General features: G+C 41.5%; 1 protein-coding gene across 3 annotated transcripts in view; it reads left to right on the top strand.

The window, feature by feature from the left end:
• Positions 1-807: 807 nt before the first annotated feature.
• UBP1 (upstream binding protein 1) overlaps positions 808-25,506 on the top strand; it is a 71,199-nt gene continuing 46,500 nt past the window's right edge. Inside the window, exon 1 of one of the 3 annotated variants that reach the window (XM_047769579.1) lies at positions 808-1,202. In XM_047769579.1, coding sequence (XP_047625535.1) covers positions 1,090-1,202 — 113 coding nt within the window. In that variant the 5' untranslated portion in view covers positions 808-1,089. The remainder of the gene's footprint in view (positions 1,203-25,506) is intronic. The other 2 variants (XM_047769584.1, XM_047769574.1) reach the window with 2 other exon arrangements.

Here is a 25,506-nt window from a genome sequence, read left to right as displayed (position 1 = left end):
CAATAAGTCTCTTAGTTCCCAAGACAGGGTGTGAGTCTATTGGCTAAACTCACAACTGCTTTCTCCATCTATAGCGTGGGCAAAACCCCAGAAACTACCCACAAAGACCACACGGGATCAAAGCACCTTCACAAGTATGGAGGCTTCCTCCAGTTCAACTCAATGAACTCTTTCTTTTGACAGCAAATTTGGTCCTTGAGCCCGCCCAGGAGGAAGAAGATTTTGATTGGTTTTTTAGTACAGGGCAGAGACTCACGGGAGCCTAGACCAGGCACCTGCCATTATTGTTCAGTTCGCCTGTCAGTCAGCCCGCTTTTCTGGATGGGCGGAAACGGACGGCCCTTTTGGCCCCGCCTCTTCCTGGGGGTGGTGTGCAGGGAGGCCGCCCGGCCGCGGGGGCTGGGAACCTGCGGCGTGGGCGGGGCCGTGCTGCGCGGCGCGACAGTTCCTCCACGGCTAAGCTCCGGGAGTGCCGCGAAATCCCCGGCGGTGCGGGGCGGGCCTGAGCCCCGGGCGAGCGCGGGGGCGGGGGCGCGGCCGGGGTGGGGCCGGAGGAGGCGGAAGCGGGGAGCGAGCTCGAGCCGGAGCCATAGCGAAGCCAGCATCTGGGCCGACGGAGCGGCGTCGGCGGGGTTGGCCGGGGCGGCGGGACGCTAGAGCCTGGGCGGGCGGGCCGAGGGTCGAGGCCGGGGGTCGGGTGACGGGCGGGCTGAGCTCCCGCCCCCGCGCGGTCCAGGGGAGGATGCGGCCAGGGGCCTCGGGGCGGGGCGGGCGGCGGCGTTGGCAGCGCTAGCGGCGCAGGGGGTGGGCGGCGGCGGCATGAGGCGCGGGGCCGGCGCCCGCGGGAGGGAGGCGCTGCCGGCGGCCCGGCCGCTCCCGCTGCAGCTGCTCGCCGGGCTCGCCGCTCCCTGCCCGCGGGGCCCCGGCTGCTCTTGTTCCGGACGCTGCCCGGGTCGCCGCTGGTGACCATTCGCCGCGCCGCCGGAGGCTTCACCCGCGCCCTCCCCCAGGACGCGCCCGCGGAGCTCCGGCCTCTTCGCCCCGCTTGCGGAGGCCGCGCTGCGCGCCGGGCGGCGGCGAGGCCGGAAGATGGCCTGGGTGCTCAAGATGGACGAGGTGATCGAGTCTGGGCTGGTGCACGACTTCGACGCCAGCCTCTCGGGCATCGGGCAGGAGCTGGGCGCCGGCGCCTACAGCATGAGGTACTCGTGCGCGGTCGGGCTAAGCCACTGTCTCCTTGGGAAAGGCCTTCACGACCCTGGGCCTCTGTCCGGCGCCATGCAGCACCGCGGGCCTCTGCCCTCCGCGGTGCCGGGGGACTGAGGGCGGCATTTTTGGTATAAAATACGCCCCGCGTTGGGGTGGCTTGAGTGGGGGGGAAGGGGCTTCCTTTCCTTGCAAGTGATTTACAAGCCACTTAGAGCTGGAATACGGTGCACGAAATGGTAGGATTTCTATTGGGAATACACTCTCCGAGGTTTTGCTGTCAGTTGCTACTCGGTTTTACATTGTAGTCTTCTCCGGTGGCAAGTTTAATCATTTGATATTCCAGTAGTAATTATATCGTTTGTGGAAGTAGCCACGGGGGAGAAGAGCACATTAATTTAGTTATGTTTTTTGATTGTCTCAAACTGAAGTTTTTCATGGGGGGAACTACCCTCTTAGGCTGTTTTCTTTTGAAAAAGGCTTTAAGATGCAGTGATCGCACCACAAACGAGAGTTTGTTTAGTCTCTGCTGTTTGTACAGGGAGCCATTCATTTTGTTTAATTTTAAGAGGTTGAAACAGATCAGAGCTTAGTCCCTTGCCTTTATCCTGAAGAATACGTTTTTTTCCTCTTCCTATCAGTTGGCAGCCCTGTATTTTTGATCTTTTAGCAACTTTATGAAATATAGTTTATGTGCTATGCGTTTACCGATTAAAGTGTAAAATTCAGTGGTTTGACAGCTTTTCGTTAATGCGAATTTAGTGAGATTTTCCGAATACGTTCTTTAAAGTAGTGCCTGATGTCTTTGAAGTGCTGTCCACTTTCCCAGTAGCTTTTATACATCTCACTGCAGCTCTGGTCGAGAACAGGGAGCATGAAAGTCGTGAAGAAGAAAGACTTCTGGGTCAGAGCAGGCCTGGGATGATAGGGACTGCTCCCTGAAATAATTGAGTTTTTAAATCTTAAAGGGAAACTGAGCTTGAAAGGTGGAGATTTTCTTGGGGTGCGAAAGTGCATGAAGGAAAGCCTTAGGTCACTCCTTCTGACTTGATTGGGTCTGTGCTGATCTTTCTGAACTTGGCACTTCTCTCTGCACTTGTGCAGCTTGAGGGTTCTGGATGAGGTGGCTTATTTTTCTAGAACAACTGTCTCAGTTGTTGAGGAAATTGAGCTACTGAAAGTCATAGGGTCATCCCAGTTGGCAGCGCTAGAGGCACTGGTTTCCTAGTAAAAACACCTCTGGGCCCCTTGTGCTATGCTGCTCCTGAAAACCTTGAACTTGCACTCAAGGCAGAAGTGAGGCACATTCAGTGTTTCTTGATTATGGTAAATTGAAAGTTTGCTGTTGAAAACTTTGCTTGTTGAGGGTTATTTTGAACTTTTCCTTTTTTCCTGGAGTTCTGTTTGTTGCAATGATTCAGCCAACTAATGAACTTTTACGGTTTATTCTGTGAAAAAGAAATAAAATCTTGATAGTAAGCCCTTTCACTACTTGGTTCTTAACATTTGACATCTTTGTAACTGTGTCTTTTACAACACTTTCCGTATGGAAACTTTTTCCATTGATTGTTTTTAGTTACTTGGTTATTTGGCTTGTGTTATTTAATCTGAATTTTCAAGTATCTTTGAAGGCAGATATTTTCAAGGGGTTGAAAATATTAAATATGAAAAGATATGATTTTTTCATATTTAATTGGGTCCTCCAAGACTCAGAGTACTTGCTTCTTGCAAATTCAAGGGCCTTTATTTGAAATGCAAATTTAGGAAAATTCCAAAATTGACTCCCATCAAGAAAGGGTCTGAAGAGGGCTTTAGGCTGTTACAGGCTTCTTTTGCTGGCCCTTAGCTTCCCTTGCCTGCCCCTGGAGCTGGAGAGGGCCCAGCCTCTCTTTTGTGCAAGGGCAGTCAGGAGCTCTAGGAAAGTAAGTCTAGTGATTCTTATCTTTGGATTTTGTTTATTCTCTCAAGTTCAAGAAGTATGTGCGAGGTGCTAAATTTGATTATTGGAAAAAATGACTTTTTTTTTTTTTGTATTTTTTAGGGCCACACCCGCAGCATATGGAGGTTCCCAGGCTAGGGGTTGAATCCGAGCTGTAGCTGCTGGCCTACACCACAGCCACAGCAATGCCAGATCTGAGTTGAGTCTGCGACCTACACCAGAGCTCAAGGCAACGTTGGATCCTTAACCCACTGAGCAAAGCAAGGGATTGAACCCACAACCTCATGGTTCCTAGTCAGATTGGTTTCTGCTGTGCCACGACGGGAACTCCTAAAGACTTCTTTTAGGGAGTGATTTCATCAGCTTTGGGGGAAGATGGGATGAAAGAAACATAGGGTTTCTCTCAGTTTATAAATATATGTGCATATATATTCACGTTAAACAATAGTGATAGTGTTGCGATATGCTGAGGCTAATTTCTGATAATATCCTTGTTTCTTTCCTTTTTTTTCCTATACTCTGCCTCTCATTTTGTGTGTGTGTTCTTCTGTACATACCATTGGACCACATTGGTGTGAGGGATGGGCTGCTGCAGATTGCGTTTGAAATGAACCAGGTCGTAAGTGGTCTTTTAAAATTTTAGTTATAGTATCAGGATTCCTGGGATAGATAAATTGCCTAGAAAACTAATAGACGAATCCTTTTCATATAAGTGAGTAAACCGAAGCTCATCTATGTTAAAGCGATCATCAGTGGTGCTACCATTCCAAGTGAGGGCTGAATTTACTCTGACTGAATGAAGTTACCCATTGTAACTTGAAATCTGGGTGATTCATGTTTTGTAAAGTGAGGAACAGATAACCAAATGACTTTAAAAAGTAGAACTATTAAAACTCTCCAAGGAGGATCTTTTGGGGTACCTGGTAATTTTCTTTCTGTCTTACTATTTACATGAAGTTTATACTCCACAGTAAGTTAATTTTCAGAATTTAAGGAGTAATTTGAAAAAAGTAATGTGAATTCTTTACACATAAAAGCTTTTTTTTTTTTTTTGTCTTGTCTTTTTGGCCATTTCTTGGGCCGCTCCCGCGGCATATGGAGATTCCCAGGCTAGGGGTCGAATCGGAGCTGTAGCCATCGGCCTACGGCAGAGCCACAGCAACGCAGGATCCGAGCCTCGTCTGCAACCTACACCGCAGCTCACGGCAACACCAGATCGTTAACCCACTGAGCAAGGGCAGGGAGCGAACCCGCAACCTCATGGTTCCTAGTCGGATTCGTTAACCACTGCACCACGACGGGAACTCCCATAAAAGCTTTTTTGATTCACTATGGTATAAATATATTTTGAAACAAAAGATATACTTAACATTCTGAAGTGAGAGGTATGTTCATAGTTTACAAATAATTTGCTTAATCACAACTGCTTTGGGGTGAAGACAGTTTTCCTGTAATGAGTGAAAGGATAGAATGTCAGTTCATAGACCCTTTGAAGTAATGGGAAAATTTCAACTTTGATCATTGTCTTTTGCTGGGTGGGGTTTGGGGTGGGGAGGTTTGTTGGCTGTGCTCCTGGCATGTGGAAGTTCTGGGCCAGAGATTGAACCCACACCATAGCAGAAACTCAAGCTGCTGCAGTAACAATGCTGGATCCTTAACCAACTGCACAAGGGAATTCCATTGATCAGTGTTAAGTTAGCAGAAGATTTCTAAGGATATGATTTGTTATGTAGCTATTAATATCTGATGATTTTCTTTGGGTCTCATGCTAAAATAGAATGTCCTTGAGTAGGTGACATTTCTTGGAAATACAGAAAATTTTCAGTGAAATTTAAACCTTTTATTATGGTCGTACCTGAGACTGCTTCCAGCATCGGCAATAACTTCTGTAGAATTTCTCATTTCAAATCTTAAAACCTTTTTGGATTTAATTTTAGCTGAAGTACAGAAATAATTTAAGGAATTCCCGCCATGGCTCAGTGGAAATGAACCTGACTACTATCCATGAGGATGCAGATTCAATCCCTGGCCTTGCTCTGTGGGTTAAGGATCTGGCGTTACCGTGAGCTGTGGTATAGTTTGCAAATGCGGCTTGGATCTGGTGTGGCTATGGCTGTGGTGTAGGCTGGGAGCTGTAGCTCCAATTTGCCCCTAGCCTGGGAACCTACATATACCATGGATGCGGCCCTAAAAAGACAGATAAAAAGAAAGAAATAATTTAATTGTGGATGAGAAAGAGTGATTTCAGGGTATAGTGTCCACATTGGGCACTATAATTAATAATAACTAAGTTATTATCTTAAAGCAGGGATTGGAGAGTTTTTTCTATAAAAGGCCAGATAGCAAATATTTAAGGCTTTGTAGGCCAGAGGACTCTGTCACTCTTGTTTTTTAGTTTATAACCCTTTAAAAATGTAAAAACCATTCTTAGATCGTGGTTGGATGAAAATGCTGCTTGCTCTGACCCCTGCTCTAAAGGATAGATTCTAATAATATACTTTGATTGCCTTGGAAAAACATTTGCTGAGTATTGAAACCTTATATTCAAAAAGTATTTTTTTGTAGACTATGAACTCACTCAGCTGGAGTTCCCTTTGTGGCACAGTGAGTTAATAACCCAACATAGTGTCCCTGAGGATGTGGGTTTGATCCCTGGTTTCACTCAGTGGGTTAAGGATCTGGTGTTGCTGCAAACTATGGTGTAGGTTGCAGACGCGGCTTGGATCCTGTGTTGCTGTGGCTGTGGTGTAGACTGACAGCTACACTCCAATTCGACCCTTCCAATTTGTTCCTGGCTTCTGTGCCGCAGGCGTGGCTTGAAAAAGGGAAAAAAAAAAGAACTCAACTAATTTATGTACATTCTACTGTTTGTCCATAGATTTTATTGTGTTCACTTTTTAAAAGTAGGGTCTCCCCTCCTTGCACTAAGATTCAATACATTTTATGTCCTTTAATCAGGGCTGTTTGAAACTTGGTAGATTATTGGTAAAGTCTCATAAACTTGATTATGTTTCATCATCGTGGCATTTGTCAGTATGCCAGGACAACTTAAACATTTGCTTTTGGTGGAAATACCTTCTGATGCCTCATCTGATACAGGTTCTGTGACTGGATTTAAAAGAAGCTCTGTAATATTTATTTTCTTGCTTTAGGACATTCCTAATAGATGGATGTGAAACTGTTCCATGATGAACCTTGATAGTATGGTCTTTTTGTCTTAAACTTTCTGGGTTTATGAGTTAGGAGTTTATGTTTACAAATTAAACAGATACTATAGGGAGTTGACTTATATCTACCTTTTACCCAGCTTCTCCTATGTCCATAACCAGACTGCAGTATTCAGAACTGCCTTGGTACAGACTGTTACCTAAAGTACAACATTCATTTGGATTTCACAGTTTTGTTTTTGTTTTTTCCTATTCTGTTGCCTGTTTTCTGGTCTAGGTCCAATCTAGGATCCCATATTGCATGTAGTCTCCTTCAGTGAGAATTCCTTAGTCTTTGTCTTTTATGACTCAAATATGTAGTAGTCAGAACCATTGTTTTATTTTTATTTTTTTAATTTTTAAGAAAGACTTTATTGGAGTGTAACTGATCCACAATGTTGTATGATATTCAGGTGTACAGCAAAGTGAATCAGTTATGCATGTGTCCGTTCCTTTTCAGATTCTTCTCCCGTGTAGGTCCCTGCAGTTTTGAGTAGAGTTCCCTGTGCAGTAGCTCCTTGTTACTCATCCATTCCATATATAGTAGTGTGTATATGTCAGTCCCAACCTCAAAATTTATCCCTCTCCATAAGGTTTCCCCTTCATTAACCATTGCTTTTAAACACATAATTTTTTCTTTTATGGCCAACCCATGGCATATGGAAGTTCCCAGGCTAGGGACAGAATCAGAGCCAGAGTTGCAACCTGTGCCACAGCTGCGGCAATGCTGGATCCTTAACCCACTGTGGCGGGCTGGGGAATCAAACCTGAGTCACTGCTGCTACAGAGACACCGTTAATCCTCTTGTGCCACAGTGGGAACTCCAACACATAAAACTTTGTAAGCAAATATAGAACATACCTATAAATACCCTTTAGCTTTTAAATGATCTGTCATTTTAGCAGGATGATTTTGAGTAGAGTAGGACCACTGTCAGTGTTATTTATGGGTTACTTTGTCTCAATCTGTCTGAATGGAGTAGTATCCTGGGTGTTTTGTGGTCCCTTCATAATCAGGAACTTTTAAATTTTATTAATTTATTTGAAAATTACAAGCCATTATATATTACCACAAATATATTTTGTTAAAAAACAAAACACTTAGATGAGCAGCATTATCTTATACTTTGTGCAGATTTCTTTAATGTCTAGCATAGAAAAGCAGGTGGATTATCTTACTTGCTATCAGAATATATTGTTTTGGTTGACATATATGAAGAAAATCCAGCCTCACATAGATATGTTGTTGAAAAGGGGAAGATTATTTTAATAGCTTCTGCCGATTATTTTGGATATTCTTTGATAATATTTCAGCACTTGACAAGTAGTAGTTTCTTAAAGTTGATGGGGGAATCTAAAAAAACTCTATCAATGTCCTTTTTGTAGTGTTTCATTAGAATCAGTCTGTTTTGAACTTTGGATCTCTTTTTTTTTTTTTCCGGTCTTTTCTAGGGCCACGCCCATGGCATATGGAGGTTCCCAGGCTAGGGGTTGAATTGGAGCTGTAGCCACCAGCCTACACCACAGCCACAGCAATGCCAGATCCAAGCCGAATCTGCGACCTATACCACAGCTCACGGCAACACTGGATCCTTAACCCACTGAGCAAGGCCAGGGATCGAACCTGAAACCTCATGGTTCCTAGTTGGATTCGTTAACCACTGAGCCACAACAGGAACTCCAGAACTATGGATCTCTAATGCTGAATAATTTTGAAATATGCATGCCTTGGTCATTTGGGAAATAGTGATTTCTTGAGTTATGTAGATCTTCTAAATGTTGACGCTTTTCACTGTGCAGTATCAAAAAAATCATGTTCCTTATGGCCACTGTCTCATCAGAGAAAGCCCGTGGTGGAGGGTGCATGTTTTTTTCATTGAAAACAAATGCTATCACAGTTTTTTTCCTCAAAATGGTAGGCTTATTTCATTCATTTTTTGAGAAAATTTCTGTGAAATACCTGGGTAAGAAGAATCATAGTCAGTTTTTCTTTCAAGTAAAAATGATATTCTGTGAGAGAAACTGCTAGATCAGCTCACAGATCACAGTTTCATAAAAACTTTTCTGTGAGACAGCCATTGCACACTTAGGTGTGCAGCAGAAATACATTACTCCTGCCCAAGGACCGACATTTAATAAGATTAATAATTTTTATACCATGACTACTAGTACACTAACTGCTACTGCCTTGATCCATGTCAAGGCACTTGAAGTTTTTTTTTTTTTTTTGTCTTTTTGCTATTTCTTTGGGCTGCTCCCTCGGCATATGGAGGTTCCCAGGCTAGGGGTCTAATAGCCCTGGTGTCACTCAGTAAGGGGCAGAGCCAGAGCTGCATTTGAAGCTCCAGAGTTGGGCATCTGATCTCCACTTCTTTCCACTACACCTTTTATTTTTTTTTGTCTTTTTTTTTTTTTTTTTTTGGTCTTTTCTAGGGCCGCTCCCGCGGCATATGGAGGTTCCCAGGCTAGGGGTCTAATCAGAGCTGTAGCCACTAGCCTACGCCAGAGCCACAGCAAGGCGGGATCCGAGCCGCGTCTGCAGCCTACACCACAGCTCACGGCAACGCCGGATCGTTAACCCACTGAGCGAGGGCAGGGACCGAACCCGCAACCTCATGGTTCCTAGTCGGATTCGTTAACCACTGCGCCACGATGGGAACTCCTCCACTGCACCTTTTAGATGTCTACCAGTGAATAACTGAGAAGTCATCTTAAGGTAATAGAAGATGGTTTTAATGGCTAAGAGGAAAATCAGTTGGAAATGCTGCCATATATATATCCCCCCCCTTCCAGGACTTTGCTAAACTTGATAGTTTTAGACCTTGCTAAACTTAATAGTTCTCATAATTTGTAGGCCCTCAGATTTCCTATTTGATATCTTTAAGTAGTGGTAGATTTGTTTCTTCCTGTGTAAGCTTTAGATTTAATTTTCTTGCCTTAGTGTTGGGTAAGCCCTTGTCTTTGCTGCAGTGTTTTTTAGTAGCTCAAAGAACTTGAATCTTTAGTCTTCTCTGATTGGAGAATGCCTCCAAAGTTTCATGAATAGGTTAGGTTATCTCTGTTCCTAGATGAGATTGGTCCTCAATTTTCTTTTTCTCCTGTCATTTAAAACAATAACAGCATTAGGGCTACCTCAGCTTCCAGTGAGTTTGATAGATGACTTTTTCTTTATGGTCCAAAAATATTTGTATGAGATGGCACTTGTTTCTTCAAGATTTTGTAAAGCTCACCTGGAATTTAGCCTGGATTTGGTGATTTTAATTTTTTTTTACATGAGTTTACATTTGTAATGTATTAAATGGATATAGGAAATTCACAATATCTATGTTGTGGCCAGTTGTGGAAATTTTTTTTTCAGATTTCTTGTCTTTTACTGATCCCTCTGATCTTTGTGATTACTCCCTTACTTCCATGCATTGCTTTTGTCTTTTCCTTCTGTGACCTATTTCGGAGGTTTATATCTACTGTGTTGTAAAAAAACACATTTGGGGTTTGTTTTTCTTCTCTGTTGCATTTTCTGTTTTATTTGTGTGGTTCTTCCTTGTCTTGATTACTCTTGTTTTTCCAGCTTCTGTAGTTAGATGCTTTCTCCTTAGATGTGCTTATGGCTGCATACTTTTCTGTAAGTTTCCCAAGTTTTGAAGGCAGTACGTTTGTTTTCATTTAGTTCTATTGTTTTCCTTCTTTTTTAAAAAAATATATTCTGGATACTAGCCTTTAATTATACTTATATGTCACAAATACTTCCTTTTACTCCCTGACTTGTTTTTCCTTTCCCTTTATGGTGGCTTTTGAACAGAAGTTCTTGATTTGGGTGTGGTCAGGTTGCATTTATAGTTAGCTTTTCCTTAATCTGAGGGTATAGAAATATGGTTAGAATCTTTTCTAAAGATTTCTTTACATATTACAGATATGTTTACAAGCTCTCTGGAGTTGGTTTTCTTTTTTTCCTTCTGTTTCTTTATGGTATGAGAGGCGGCCAGTTGCACTTACCCTTGTATGATTATGCAGTTTACCTAATATAATTGAAAGGACTTAAAAAAAATTTTATTATAGTTGACTTACAGTGTTCTGTCAATTTCTGCTGTACAGCAAAGTGACCCAGTTATACATATATATAAACACTCTTTTTATCATATTATCCTCCATCAGGTTGCATCCAAGTGACTAGATATAGCAGGATCTCGTGCTTATCCACTCCAAATGCAGTAGTGCGCATCTACCATCCCCAAACCTCCCAGTCCATCCCACTCCCTCCTCCTCCCCATTGGCATCCACAAGTCTGTTCTCCATGTCCATGAGTTTGTTTCTTTTCTGTAGATAGGTTCATTTGTGCCGTGTATTAGATTTCAGATATGTGATATCATATGGTATTTGTCTTTCTCTTTATTTCACTTAGTATGAAAGTCTCTAATTCTGTTCATGTTGCTGCAGATGGCATTATTTAGTTCTTTTTTATGGCTGAGTAGTGTTCCATTGTGTTCATGTACCAGGTCTTCTTAATCCATTCATCTGGCAATTGACATTTAGGTCTTAGCTATTGCGAATCGTGCTGTAATGAACATATGGATGCATGTGTCTTTTTCAAGGAAAGTTTTATCCAGCTCTGTGCCCAGGAGTGGGATTGCTGGATCATATGGTAGTTCTATATTTAGTTTTCTGAGGTACCTCCATAGTGGTTGTACCAATTTACATTCCCACCAACAATGTAGGAAGGTACCCTTTTCTCCACAATGTTCTCCAGCATTTATTTGTAGACTTACTAATGATGGCCATTCTAACCCGTGTAAGGTGGTACCTCATAGTAGTTTTGATTTGCATTTCTCTAATAGTAGCATTTTTTCATGTGTCTCTTGGTCATGAGTATATATGTATATCTTCTTTGGAGAAATGTCTATTCAGGTCTTCTGTCCATTTTTCAATTGGGTTGTTTGTTTTTTTGTTCTTGAGTTGTATGAGTTATTTATATATTTTGGAGATTAAGCCCTTATCATTTGCATCGTTTGAAACTTATTTTCTCCCATTCTGTAGGTTGTCTTTTTTTTTTTTTTTTTAATGGTTTTCTTTACTGTGCAAAAGCTTGTAAGTTTGATTGGGTCCTTTTCTCACCTCTTCCTAATGCCATTCTGTTCTAAATCCAGTGCCCATCAAGTTCTAAATGTGGTGATCTGATTCCAGATTCTGAGTTTGTCCTTAAGTTCGTGGGGAATGCCCAACTAGATCATGGTTTGTTATTGTACTCTTGGATTTGATTTGTTGATACTTATTTTAGGATTTCTGCACCTATATTTATGGTTAAAATGAATTTTTCATTTTCTTTTCTAGTTTTGTTTGTACCTAGTTGTGTTTTTTTGGTTGTGCCTGTGGCATATGGGAGTTCCTGGGCTAGGGACTACCCTAGCCAGAGCTGTGAACTACATCACAGCTTTAGCAACACTGGATCCTTAAGCCACTGCGCCGGGCCAAGGATCGAATCTGCTCCTCTGCAGCAACTGGAGCTGCTGCAGTCAGATTCTTTTTTTTTGTTGTTGTTGTTGTTGTTGTTGTTGTTGCTATTTCTTGGGCCGCTCCCGCAGCATATGGAGGTTCCCAGGCTAGGGGTTGAATCGGAGCTGTAGCCACTGGCCTACGCCAGAGCCACAGCAACGCGGGATCCGAGCCGTGTCTGCAACCTACACCACAGCTCACAGCAACGCTGGATCGTTAACCCACTGAGCGAGGGCAGGGACCGAACCCGCAACCTCATGGTTCCTAGTCAGATTCGTTAACCACTGTGCCACAACGGGAACTCTGCAGTCAGATTCTTAATGTGCTGTACCACAGCAGGAACTTCTAAGCTTTTTATGTCTTAAAAAAAGTTTTGGTGCTATTTTTCTAGGAAATCATTCCTTATCTGTATTTTCAAATATGTTGACATAAAGTTGTTAGTGGTATTCTCAACTTACTAGGTTTTTAAAATCATTATATATTTTTATTCAGATTTACTTGTACCTTCTCTTTGGATCAGTTTCTTCTACACATATATGTGATTTTTTTAGGGTATATTGGAATAGTCCTTTTGTGTGCTTCATTCTTGATTGTCAGGACTAAAAGTTCCAGATTTTTGGAACTCTCCTTTTCTCAGCACTCTGATAACACACTGCTCTGTACCACCTCCATTATATAGCTCCCCTTTCTTACCAATTCCTAAAACTCTTCCATTTTGCCCTCTGGAATTCTGTCAGAAAAATCCCCTGAATGGTCAGTGTTGTAGTTCAAATTGTGTCCTCCCAAAAAGATATGTTGAATTCCTAACCATCCCCGCCAGTTATCTCAGAATGCGGGGCGTTACTTGAAAATGAGAACTTTACAAAGGCAGTCAAGTTAAAATGGGGTCATCAGTGTGGACACTAATTGAATAACTGGTGTCCTTATAAAAAGGGGAAATTTGGACACAGGGACAGACATGAATAGAGGGAGGACTGTGGAGACACATAGGAGAAGCTGGCAAGCTGACTTTGTGCCTGAGTGATTTGTTTTCAATCAAGGAACACCACCAAACACTTGAAGCTATGAGACAGACAGACCTTTCCTCACAACTCTCACCAAAACTTTGATGGCAGACTTATAAGTTCCTTAAACTGTGAGACAGAAAATCTTAGTTGTTTGAGGCCACCAGAGTTTTTTTGGTCTTTTTTTTTTTTTTTTTTTTTTTTTTAGGGCTGCACCCACAGCATGTGGAGGTTCCCAGGCTAAGGGGTCTAATCAGAGCTACATCTGCCGGCCTATGCCAGAGCCACACAGCAGCGCCAGATCTGAGCCACGTCTGCAACCTACACCACAGCTCACAGCAACGCTGGATCCTCAACCCACTGAGCGAGGCCAGGGATCAAACCCACAGCCTCATGGTTCCTAGTCAGATTCGTTTCCACTGCGCCACAACGGGAACTCCTGAAGCCACCAGTTTTTGGTGCTTTGTTATAACAGCCTTAGGAAACTAATACAGCTAACTTGGTCTCTTAATGCTGTTTTCCTCTTATTACTCTTTTGGAAACCTTGCCCTCTTCTGAGGACACTTTTCTCTGGAAGCCCTCTCAAGTAGTGGTGGTTTATTTTCACAGCCCTGCTACTGCAACTGAAGGATGGAGAGAGACCCTTCTCACTGCCACTTCCCAACTGTTCTCCCTTCTCCTTTGCTGCAAGACCCACAGTTTTGAATTTCATGTCACTGAATATCATCAGTTACCCTGTTACCGCAGCCATCTTCTGATTTCTGGGTCATTCCTCAATTTAGAAATTGTAGATCCTGGCTCACTGTCATTAGTTTTTCGTGATTTCAGAAGATCTTTAAATGGGTTTTCCAATAGCCTGACACTTCTGTTCCTTGATTATCTGTCTCACTGTGGCAGTATCTTCTGTGGCTCAATCCTATGGTTATATGTTAGACCTTGACATTACCAATTATGCAACCTGTCTGTAACTTCAGAGTTCTCCTACCATCTTCTGTGCTCATTACCCTGCTCTTGTCCTTATTGGGTCCATTAATACCTAAGACACTGGTGCTGCTCTCAGTTCCCTGTTCCTCACTCTCTTGAATTCCTTCTTTCCAGCCAGTTTCAATTTCCTTGGTCAATCATTATAATTACTTCTCTGCATTTACCCTTGTCTCTCTTGCTCCTCTTGCTTTATTCCTTTTCTTTTGGTGAAACCGTAACCCTGGTTAAATCCAGTTCTTCACCTCCTTACTTAAGTAGCTGAATGTAGTAAGCACTGATTGCGATTCACTCTAAGTGCACGACCCCAGCTCAAGTGCATCCCTGCGCTGCTCAGTGGTACCACTGCAGTGCCCTTGTCCACTCCCTCTCCTGCTCTCCTGAAGGATGGGGTGGCTCAGTCTTAGACCCACACTCTTCTTCCCAGGGCCTACTTTCAGTTGATTTCTATACTTGATACTTTACTGAGAAAATTGAATTTCCACATACTGTACTGGTTTATAAGTTTTTATCGATGAATTTAGGTGTGGATTTCTTTCTTTCTCTGGTTCTTTCTTTCTTTTATTTTTATTTATTTATTTGGTCGTGCTTATGGCATGTGAAAGTTCCCAGCCAGGGATTAAACTGGAGCCATAGCAGTGACAACACTGTTTCCTTAACTGCCTAGGCCACTTGGGATCTCCTGGGTGTGGCTCTTTTATTCTTTATCCTGTTTTGGTGTATTTCGGGGTTTTGAATCAGTGAATTGGTGTATTTCATAAGTTCTGGAATTTCCTTAGCCTTTATCTCAAATATTGCCTCTTGCCTACCTCTTTTCTTTTTGGACACGTAAGTGTTATATTTTCTTACTTTTTCTTTTCCTTCTTAATGTCTCTTCTGCATTTTCTATCATTTTGCTCTCTGCTGCCTTCTGGATAACTTCTTTTTACTTACATTCCTGTTTCCTTCTGTACTCTTGTGTGTGAGCTTCTGTTAAACCTGTGTTCTTTTTTGGCCATGACCACAGTATGTGGAAATTCCTGGGCCAGGGAGCAAACCCACACTACAACAATGACCCAAGCCACAGCAGTGACAATGTTGGATCCTTAACTCGCTGAGCCATGGGAAACTCCCTGAGTTTTTAATTCTAACAATTTTATCTTCCTGTTCTAGAAGTTCTGTTAGTTCCCTCTCAATTTTACTGTCCCTTAAAATTTCCTATTTTCTGTGGATATTTTCAGACTTATCTTTTATCTCCTTAAAGAGAGTAAGCTTAATTTTATTGCACAGGTCCAGTACTCTGGCATCTTGAAGTCTTTGGCAGGGAGTATTAGTCTATGCCCAGTCAGGAAGATAGAAACCATTGAGATGTTTCAAGCAGGGGATTTAGTGAAGTTCTTGATTATAAAGGTGCTAGAAGGATGCAGGGAAAAGGGCTTGCTCCTGGAGGCACAGCTGCTGCTGCTGCCTTGAACCTCACTGCAGATGCGTTTGCCTGCCTCTGTTCTTTGCCACTCCCTTTTTTTTTTCCCCGGGTCTTTTTTGGCATTTCTTGGGCCGCTCCCTCGGCATATGGAGGTTCCCAGGCTAGGGGTCGAATCGGAGCTGTAGCTGCCGGCCTACACCACAGCCACAGCAATGCAGGATCCAAGCCACGTCTGCAACTTACACCACAGCTCATGGCAACGCTGGATCCTTAACCCACTAAGCAAGGCCAGGGATCGAACCTGAAACCTCATGGTTCCTAGTCAGATTTGTTAACCACTGTGCTACGATGGGAACTCCTTTGCCATTCCCTTTTTAATTTCCCACTGGTGCTTCTTTTTGGAACAACCTATAGCAAGGTTCCAGCTGGCAGGAAGTCTTGTATATGTAGTTTTCAGGCCTCTAATCCTCTGCAACAGAGGCAGAAAAAAAAGAAAAGGAATACCAACAGACAAAATTGGGAACTGGGTATATGTCATCTGTTGTTTTTTGCTGTTGGTTCTTGCTCCTGAAGTCCTGTTTGTCTTTGTGTGCCTGTTTATTTTTGGATACTGGCATTTCAGAATTACTTGGAATAGTTTGACGCCTGCAGGCTTTTCATTTGCTTGTCAGATCCGTGGGAGCCCTACCTGTCTTGGGATATGAGATTACAAAAGCAATTGAATACTAGAACTTTCTTATGGTTCACCTAGTAGAAATTATGATCTTAGATTATCTGAAGACTAGTTTTTCATTTTAGTAATAATTGACATGATTATCAATGCTGCAGTTCATTGATTCAGCTCCTTATTTGAGCCCCTTATATGTACTAGATGCTGGGTTTAGTCAATGAAGAGAAACCAGTTGGTGGGCGGTTATATACTTATAGGGCATGCAAGCTTTAGTCATGTATAATGTATACTCTTGGACAGTGAAACACTTTGTTGATAAATAGAGCAGGAAAGGGAAAACTGGTAGTGCAGATGGGAAGATTACAGTTGTCACTGAAAAGGTGACATTTGAATGAAATGAGCCAGTAGGATATTGACGTAAGAGTAGAGCCAGTGCAAAGGTCCTGAAAAAGGCAGGGAAGGGGCTGGCATGGCTGGGGCAGAGGGTGTGAGGGTGGGTAGAAGAAAAGGGGAGAAGAGCAGATTGAATAAGGTCTTGTAGGATCTTGTAAGGACCCTAGTTTAGAAAGTGAGCTGCTGATGGAGAGTTCAAATGGAAATGATCATTCTTCTGCAATCTAATATCATATTTTGATATCTTTTTTATTGACATATAGTTGGTTTACAGTATTGTGTTAGTTTCAAGTATATAGCAAAGTTATACATATATGTATATACTTTTTCAAATTCTTTTATAGGTTATTACAGACTATTGAGTAGAGGTCCTTGTGCTATATAGTAGGTCCTTATTGGTTATCTTCTATATATAGTACTGTGTATATGTTTGTTAATCACAAACTCCTAATTTATCTTTCCCCTTCAGTAAGCTTAAATTTGTTTTCTATGACTATGGGTCTGTTTCTCTTTTGTAAGTTCTTCTGTATCTTTTTTTTTTTTCAAGATTGCACATATTAGTGATATCATGTGATATTTGTCTTTGACTTATTTACTTCACTTAGTATGATAATTTCTAGGGCCAAAGCTCTAAATGGTGTTATTTTATTTTTTATGGCTGAGTAGTATTCCCTTGAAGAAATTCCATTCTTTTTTATGGCTGAGTAGCATTCCATTCAATAAATATACCACATCTTGTTTATTCATTTATATATCAATGGAGATTTAGATTGTTTCCATGTCTTTTCTGTTAAATAGTACCACAGTGAACATTGGGGTTAATGTATCTTTTTGAATTACAGTTTCCTCTAGATACATGCACAGGAGAGGGATTGCAGGATCATATAGCAACACTATTTTTAATTTTTAAGGAACCTCCATAGTGACTGCACCGATTTACATTCCTACCAGCAGTGTAAGAGGGTTCCTTTTTCTCCACACCCTCTCCAGCATTTATTGTTTGTAGACTTTTTGATGATGGCCATTTTGGCCAGTGTGTGGATGCCTCATTATAGTTTTAATTTGCATTTCTCTAATAATTAGTGATATTGATTCTCTAATAATTAGTTGCCCATTTGTATGTGATGACCTGTATTTAGTGATCCACCTAAGCAGTTAGCATTAAGATTTTAAAATTAGGAGTTCCTGTTGTGGCACAGCAGAAGCAAATCCAACTAGGAACCATGAGGTTGTGGGTTCAATCCCTGGCCTTGCTCAGTGGGTTAGGGATCTGGTGCTGCCATGAGCTGTTGTGTAAGTTGCAGATGCGGCTCGTATCTGGCATTGCCGTGGCCCTGGTGTAGGCTGGCAGCTGTAGCTTTGGTTAGACCCCTAGCCTGGGAACCTCCATATGCCATGGGTGTGGCCCTAAAAAACAAACAAACAAAAAAAAAAAAAATTTAAATTATTCTCCATGTCACTTTTCGGCGTAATTAACAAATGCATCTGAGTTACACCTCTCATTTTTGTTTTTCTTTCTCACCAAGAGAACTTTAAATGTTTACAAATATATGACATAGGAATGTATATATATTTTCATCTACCATGGAGCCATTTTAGCTGTTACAGTTATTTTTCATAAAGAGAGCTACTCTGAGTCTTAAAACACCATTGTAAGTTTCCTGAAAAGTTTTTAGATTTGCCCCTAGGTTTTTATATCTGTCCCAAAGAAGGGTTGGGGACCATTGCTGACTATGTGTTCCTCAGTTATGCTTTTGACTTAGGAGTATTTTGATAGTTCCTAAGTATAAATAAAGGAGGAGAATTAGTGAGTAATTTGCATTAAATATCCAGAATAGACAAATACATAGAGGCAAACAAATCAGTGTTTGCTGCTGTTGGGGGTAGGGTGGGTGGGTAGGGATAGGGAGGGACTGCTAAAGGTATGAGAGTTCTTTCTGAGGCGCTGAAAAGGTTCTGGAATTAGATGGCAATGAAGACTGTAAACTCTATGAAAAGCCACTGAATTACACACTTTAAAAGGTTGGATTTTGGAGCTCCCGTTGTGGCTCAGAGGAAACAAATCTGACTAGCATCCATGAGGATGCAGGTTCGATCCCTGGCCTCACTCGGTTGAGGATCCAGCATTGCGGTGAGCTGTGGTGTAGGTCGCAGATGCGGCTCGATTCTGGCATGGCTGTGGCATAGGCCGGCAGCTACAGCTCTGATTGGACCCCTAGCCTGGGAGCCTCCATATGCTGTTGGTGCGATCCTAAAATAAAAAGACAAAAAAAGGAGGGGGTGCACTTTGAGGTATGTAAATTTTATCTCAGCTATTTAAAAAAAGGCAAGCCAAATATATCCATGTGTTTAACCACCCAATTTAGCAGAATATATGCAATACCGTGGAAGACCCCCTCTCATCCCCCTCCCAAGTTATTCTTAGGGGAAAAATAGCAGCTGTTACTACTGATATTGTTTGCTTCTTCTCAGAAGAAGCCATTGTTTTTGGCCAAGTATGAAGCTTTATGCTCTCAGTACTTGGCCAGGCCTAGCAGGGAACTTTTTGTAAGGTTCCGTTTTAATCAAATGCTTCTTTGGGATTTCATGGTTCCAGTGTGACCTACCTTTCAAAGTAGGTGGCTGTGTACTCTTGCTCTTTTTTTGTATGAATAACAAGTTTAAAGTTTTTAAAGAATTTCTTGACATAACTTTTTATTTTTTTATTATTACTCAATGAATTTATTACATTTATAGTTGTACAATGATCATCACAATCCAATTTTATAGGATTTCCCAACCCACAACCCCAGCGCATCCCCCCACCCCCAAACTGTCTCCTTTGGAGACCATAAGTTTTTCAAAGACTGAGCCAGTATCTGTTCTGCAAAGAAGTTCATTCTGTCTTTTTTTCAGATTCCACATGTAAGTGATAGCATTTGATGTTGGTGTCTCATTGTCTAACTGACTTCACTTAGCATGATAATTTCTAGGTCCATCCATGTTGCTAAAAATGCCGTTATTTCGTTCCTTATAATGTCTAAGTAATATTCCATTGTGTATTATGTACCATATCTTCTTGATCCACTCCTCTGTCAATGGCGTTTAGGTTGTTTCCATGTCTTGGCTATTGAAAATAGTGCTGCAGTGAACATCAGAGTACATGTGTGTTTTTGAGCCATGGTTTTCTCTGGATAAATGCCCAGGAGTGGGATTACTGGTTCAAATAGTAGTTCTATTTTTAGTTTTCTGAGGAATCTCCATACTGCTTTCCACAGTGGTTGCACCAATTTACAATTCCACCAACAGTGTAATAGGGTATCTTTTTCTTCACACCCTCTCCAGCACTTATTGTTTGTAGACTTTTTGATGATGGCCATTCTGGCTGGTGTAAGGTGGTACCTCATAGTGGTTTTGATTTGCATTTCTCTAATAATGAGTGATGTTGAACATCTTTTCACGTGTTTTTTGGCCATCTGTACGTCTTCTTTGGAGAATTGTCTGTTTAGATGTTCTGCCCATTTTTTGATGGCGTTGTTTGTTTTTTTTGGTATTGAGATGTAGGAGGTGTTTATAAATTTTGGAGATTAATCCCTTCCTTGTCAGTCTCTTCATTTACAAAGATTTTCTTCCATTCTATGGGTTGTCTTTTCGTTTTGTTTAGGGTTTCCTTTGCTGTGCAGAAACTTTTAAGTTTAATTAGGTCCCATTTGTTTATTTTTGTTTTTACTGTCATTACTCTTAAGAGATGGATCTGAGAAGATGTTGCTATGGTTTATGTCAAGAGAGTGTTTGGCCTATGTTTTCCTCTAAGAGTTTTACAGTGTCTGGTCTTATATCTAGGTCTTCAATCCATTTTGAGTTTCTTTTTGTGTAAGGTGTTAGGGAGTGTTCTAATTTCATTCTTTTCCATGTGGCTGTCCAGTTTTCCCAGCATGATTTATTGAAGAGGCTGTCTTTTCTCCATTGTATATTCTTGTCTCCTTTGTTGTAGATTAGTTGACTGTAGGTGCGTGGGTTTAATTGTGGGCTTTCTATCCTGTTCCACTGATCTATATTTCTGTCTTTGTGCCAGTACCATTCAGTTTTGATGACTGTAGCTTTGTAGTATAGTCTGAAGTCCGGGAGCCTGATTCCTCCAGCTCCATTTTTTTTCTTTTTCAGGGTGTCTTTGGCTATTCTGGGTCTTTGGGCTTCCAAAAAAATTTTAAAATATTTTGTTCAAGTTCTGTGAAAAATGTCCTTGATAATTTGATAGGGATTACATTGAATCTGTAGATTGCCTTGGGTAGTACAGTCATTTTGATAATATTAACTCTTCCAATCAGAGAGCATGGTATGTCTTTCCACCTATTTGTGTCATCTTTGATTTCTTTCATCAGTGTCTTATAGTTTTCAGAGTACAGGTCTTTTGTCTCTTTAGGTAGGTTACTCCTAGGTATTTTATTCTTTTGGATGTGATGGTAAACAAGATTGCTTCCCTAATTTCTTTCTGATCTTTCATTGTTAGTATATAGAAATGCAGTCGATTTCTGTGTATTAATTTTATATCCTGTGACTTTGCCAAATTCATTCATGAGCTCTAACAGCTTTCTTGGTAGATTAGGATTCTCTAGGTATAGTATCATGTCATCTGCAAATAGTGATAGTTTTACTTCTTCCTTTCCAATTTGGATTCCTCTTATTCCTTTTTCTTTTCTGATTGCCATGGCTAGGACTTCCAAAACTATGTTGAAGAGTAGTGGCGAGAGGGGACATCCTTGTCTACTTTCTGATCTCAGTGGGAATTCTTTCAGCTTTTCACCATTGAGAATGATGTTTGCGGTGGGTTTGTCGTATATGGCCTTTATCATGTTGAGGTAGGTTCCCGTTATGCCCACTTTCTGAAGGGTTTTTATCAGAAATGGGTGTTGGATTTTGTCAAAGGCTTTTTCCACTTCTATTGAGAGGATCATATGGTTTTTATTCTTCAGTTTGTGAATGTGGTGTATCACACTGATGGATTTGTGGATATTGAAGAATCCTTGCGTCTCTGGGATAAATCCCTCTTGATTATGATGTACAATCCTTTTAATGTAAAGTTGGATGTGGTTTTCAAGTATTTTGTTGAGGATTTTTGCATCTATCTTCATTATTGAATTTGGCCTGTAATTTTCTTTTTCGTGATATCTTTGTCTGGTTTTGGTATCAGGGTGATGGTGGCCTCATAGAATGAGTTTGGAAGTATCCCTTCCTCTGCAATTTTTTGAAATAGTTTCAGAAGGACAGGTTTTAGCTCTTCCCTAAATGTTTTATGGAATTTGCCTGTGTAGCCATCTGATCCTGGACTTTTGTTGGAAGTTTTTGTTTCATTTTTTTCCTTTGTCCTTTTGTCCTTTTAGGGCCACACCTGTGGCATGTGGAGGTTCCCAGGCTAGGGGTCTAATTGGAGCTGTAGCTGCTGGCCTGCGCCAGAGCCACAGTAAGGCAGGATCTGAGCCACGTCTGCAACCTACACCACAGCTCATGGCAGCGCCGGATCCTTAGCCCACTGAGTGAGGCCAGGAATCGAACCCATATCCTCATGGTTCTTAGTCGTATTCGTTAACCACTGAGCCAAGATGGGAACTCCTGTTGGAAGTTTTTTAATCACAGTTTCAATTTCAGTTCTTTTGATTGGTCCATTCATCTTTTCTATTTCATCTTGGTTTCGTCTTAGAAGATTGTACATTGTACTCTTCTAAGAATTTGTCCATTCTAGGTTTTCCATTTTTTTTGGCGTATAGTTGCATATAGTAGTCTCTTATGATCCTTTGCATTTCTGTGATGTCTGTTGTTCTCCTTTTTCATTTCTAATGTTATTGAGACATTCTCTTTTTTCTTTCTTTTTCATCTTTTTGCCATTTCTAGGGCTGCTCCTGCGGCATATGGAGGTTCACAGGCTAGGAGTCTAATTGGAGCTGTAGCCACCAGCCTAGGCCAGAGCCACAGCAACGTGGGACCAAGCCGTGTCTGCAACCTACACCACAGCTCATGGCAACACCGGATCCTTAACCCACTGAGCAAGGCCAGGAATCGAACAGGCAACCTCTTGGTTCCTAGTCGGATTCATTAACCACTGAGCCACGACGGGAACTCCTCTCTCTTTTCTTAATAAGTCTAGCTAAGGGTTTATCAATTTTGTTGATCTTTTCAAAGAACCAACTTTTCGTTTCATTGATCTTTTCTGTGGTTTTCTTGGTTTCTATTTCATTGATTTCTGCTCTGATCTTTATGATTTCTTTCCTTCTACTAACTTTAGGTCTTGTCTGTTCTCTCTCTACCTGCTTTAGATGTAAAGTTAGGTTGTTTATTTGAGCTTTTTCCTGTTTCCTGAGGTGGGCTTGTATTGCTATAAACTTTCCTCTTAGAACTGCTTTTGCTGCATCCCATAAGTTTTGGAGTGTCATATGTTTGTTGTCATTTGCTTCTAGGTATTTTTCAGTTTCCTCTTTGATTTCTTCAGTGATCTATTGGTCGTTTAGTCTCCATGTGTTTGTGGGGGTTTTTTTTGCAGTTTTTTCTTGATGTTGATTTCCACTTATATAGTGTGGTCGGAAAAGATGCTTGATATGATTTCAGTTTTCTTAAAGTTACTGAGGCTTGATTTGTAGCCCAGGATGTGATCAGTCTTAGAGAATGTGCCATGTGCACTTGAGAAGAATGTGTATTCTGTGCTTTTGGATGGCATGTCCTATAAATATCCATTAAGTCCATCTGGTCTAATGCTTCATTCAGGGCCTGTGTTTCCTTATTGGTTTTCTGTCTGGATGATCTGTCCATTGTTGTAAGTGGGGTGTTAAAGTCCCCCACTGTTATTGTATTATTGTCGATTTGTTCATTTAAGGTTGTTAGCAGTTGCCTTATATATTGTGGTGATCCTATGTTGGGTGCATATATATTTACAATTGTTAAATCTTCTTGGATTGATCCTTTAATCATTATGTAGTGTCCTTCCTTGTCTCTTAAAACATTCTTCATTTTAAGGTCTATTTTGTCTGATATGAGTATTGCTACTCCAGCTTCCTTTTGATTCCCATTTGCATGGAATATTTTCTTCCATCCTCTCACTTTCAGTTTGTATGTGTCCTTAGAAGTGAAGTGGGTCTCTTGAAGATAGCATATATATGGATCTTGTTTTTGTATCCATTCAGCCAGTCTGTGTCTTTTGGTTGGGGTGTTTAGTCCATTAACATTTAAGGTAGTAATTGATATGTATGTTCTTATTGCCATTTTATTAACTGTTTTGGATTTGTTTTTGTTGCTCTTTTTTCTTCCCTTCTTCTGTTGCTCTCTCCTCTTCTGGTTTGATGACTCTCTTTATTGTATTTGAGTTGATTTTTCTTATTTGTTTGTGTATCAATTGTAGATTTTTGGCTTGCAGTTATTCTGAAGTTTTGATATCTGAGATTGTTTTAAGTTGTTGTTCTCTTAATTGCAAGTGTATCTCTAGTGTCCTGCATTTGTATCCTCCTCAGGATTTCTGATTTTGGTGGCATAATTGTGCGTGGACGATTTCATATCTTTAGTATACATTTACTGGTGAGCCTTGTCATTTGTAGTATCTTTGTTTGCTGTTGCGGCCTTTTCTTTTCCATCTAGAGAAGTTCCTTAAGTATTTGTTGTAAAGCTGGTTTAGTGTTGCTGAATTCTCTCAGCTTTTGCTTATCTGAGAAGGTTTTGATTTCTCCTTCAAATCTGAATGAGAGCCTTGCTGGGTAGAGTAATCTTGGTTGGAGGTTTTTTCCTTTCATCACTTTAAGAATATCATGCCACTCCCTTCTGGCCTGCAGAGTTTCTGCTGAAAAATCTGCTAGTAACCTTATTGGGGTTCCCTTGTATGTTATTTCTTTTCCCTAGCTGCTTTCAGTATTTTCTCTTTGTCTTTAATTTTGGTCAGTTTGATTAATGTGTGTCTCGGTGTATTGCTCCTTGGGTTTATTTTATATGGTACTCATTGTGCTTCCTGGATTTGAGTGAGTGGTTCCTTTCCCATTTTAGGGAAGTTTTTGGCTCTTATCTCTTGGAATATTTTTCCTGTCTCCTTCTCTCTCTCTTCTCCTTCTGGCACCCCTATAATATGGATGTTGGTGCGTTTCACATTGTCCCAGAGTTCTCTGAGACTCTTCATTTGTTTTCAATCTTTTTTCTCTTTTCTGTTCTGCATCCATAATTTCCACTCATCTATCCTCCACCTCGCTTATTCTTTCTTCTGCCTCCTGTATTCTGCTGTTAGCTGCTTCTAGTGAATTTGTTATTTCAGTTATTGTATTTTGCATCTCTTCTTGTTTAAGTTTTGTATCTTGTATCTCTTTGGTCAGTGTTTCCTGTAAGTTATCCATCTTTGCCTCCAGTTTATTTCCAAAGTCTTGCATCATCTTCAGCATCAACAGTCTAAAGTCTTTTTCCTGGAGGCTGAGAATCTCCTCACGGCTTAGCTGTTTTTCTGGGGTTTTTCCTTTCTCCCTCATCTGAGTTAGATTTCTCTGCCTTTTCATTTTTATAGGTTTTTGGTGTGGTGACCTTTTTACAGATGGTAGAGTTGTAGCCTCTCTTACTTCTGGTGTCTGTCCGCCTTGTGGCTGAAGTCAGTATGGGGACTTGTTGTAGGCTTCCTGATGGGAGGGACTGATGCCTGCCCACTGGTAGGTGGAGCGTCTGGAGGATGGGGCTTAGTCTCTGGATGGGATTAGGGGCAGCTGTGTGCCTGAGGCTCTTTAGGTAGCCTGTTTACTGAGGGGTGGGGCTTTGATCCCACCTGGATTGTTGTTTGCCCTGAGGCTTTTCAGTGCTGACTGACAGGTGAGTCCAGATTTTCTCAAAATGGCCACTTCCAGAGAAAGGCATGCTGCTGAATATTCCCGAGAGCTTTGCTTTCATTGTCCTTCCCTCACAACAAGCCACACTCACCCCTGTTTTCCCAGGAGGTCATCTAAGAACTGCAGTCAGTTTGCTTTGCCCTGGGACCCATGCATGTGAAAGTCTGTGTGTGCCTTTTAAGAATGGGGTCTCTGTTTCCCCCAGTCCCGTGGAGCTCCTGTGCCACAAGCTCCACTGGCCTTCAATGCCAGATACTCCAAGGGCTCTTTCTCCCAATGCCAGATCCCCACACATGGGAGTTTGATGTGGGGCTCAGAACTCTCACTCCTGTAGGTGAGTCTCTGTGAACCAGTTATAGTCTGTGGACCTTCCCACCCAAGGTATGGTGTTGCTTATATC

The sequence above is a fragment of the Phacochoerus africanus genome, chromosome 1 (genome assembly GCF_016906955.1).
Source record: "Phacochoerus africanus isolate WHEZ1 chromosome 1, ROS_Pafr_v1, whole genome shotgun sequence".
Classification (NCBI taxonomy): Eukaryota; Metazoa; Chordata; class Mammalia; order Artiodactyla; family Suidae; genus Phacochoerus; species Phacochoerus africanus.
Note: the sequence above shows the minus strand (reverse complement) of the source record. Positions and strands in the feature narration are given on the sequence as shown.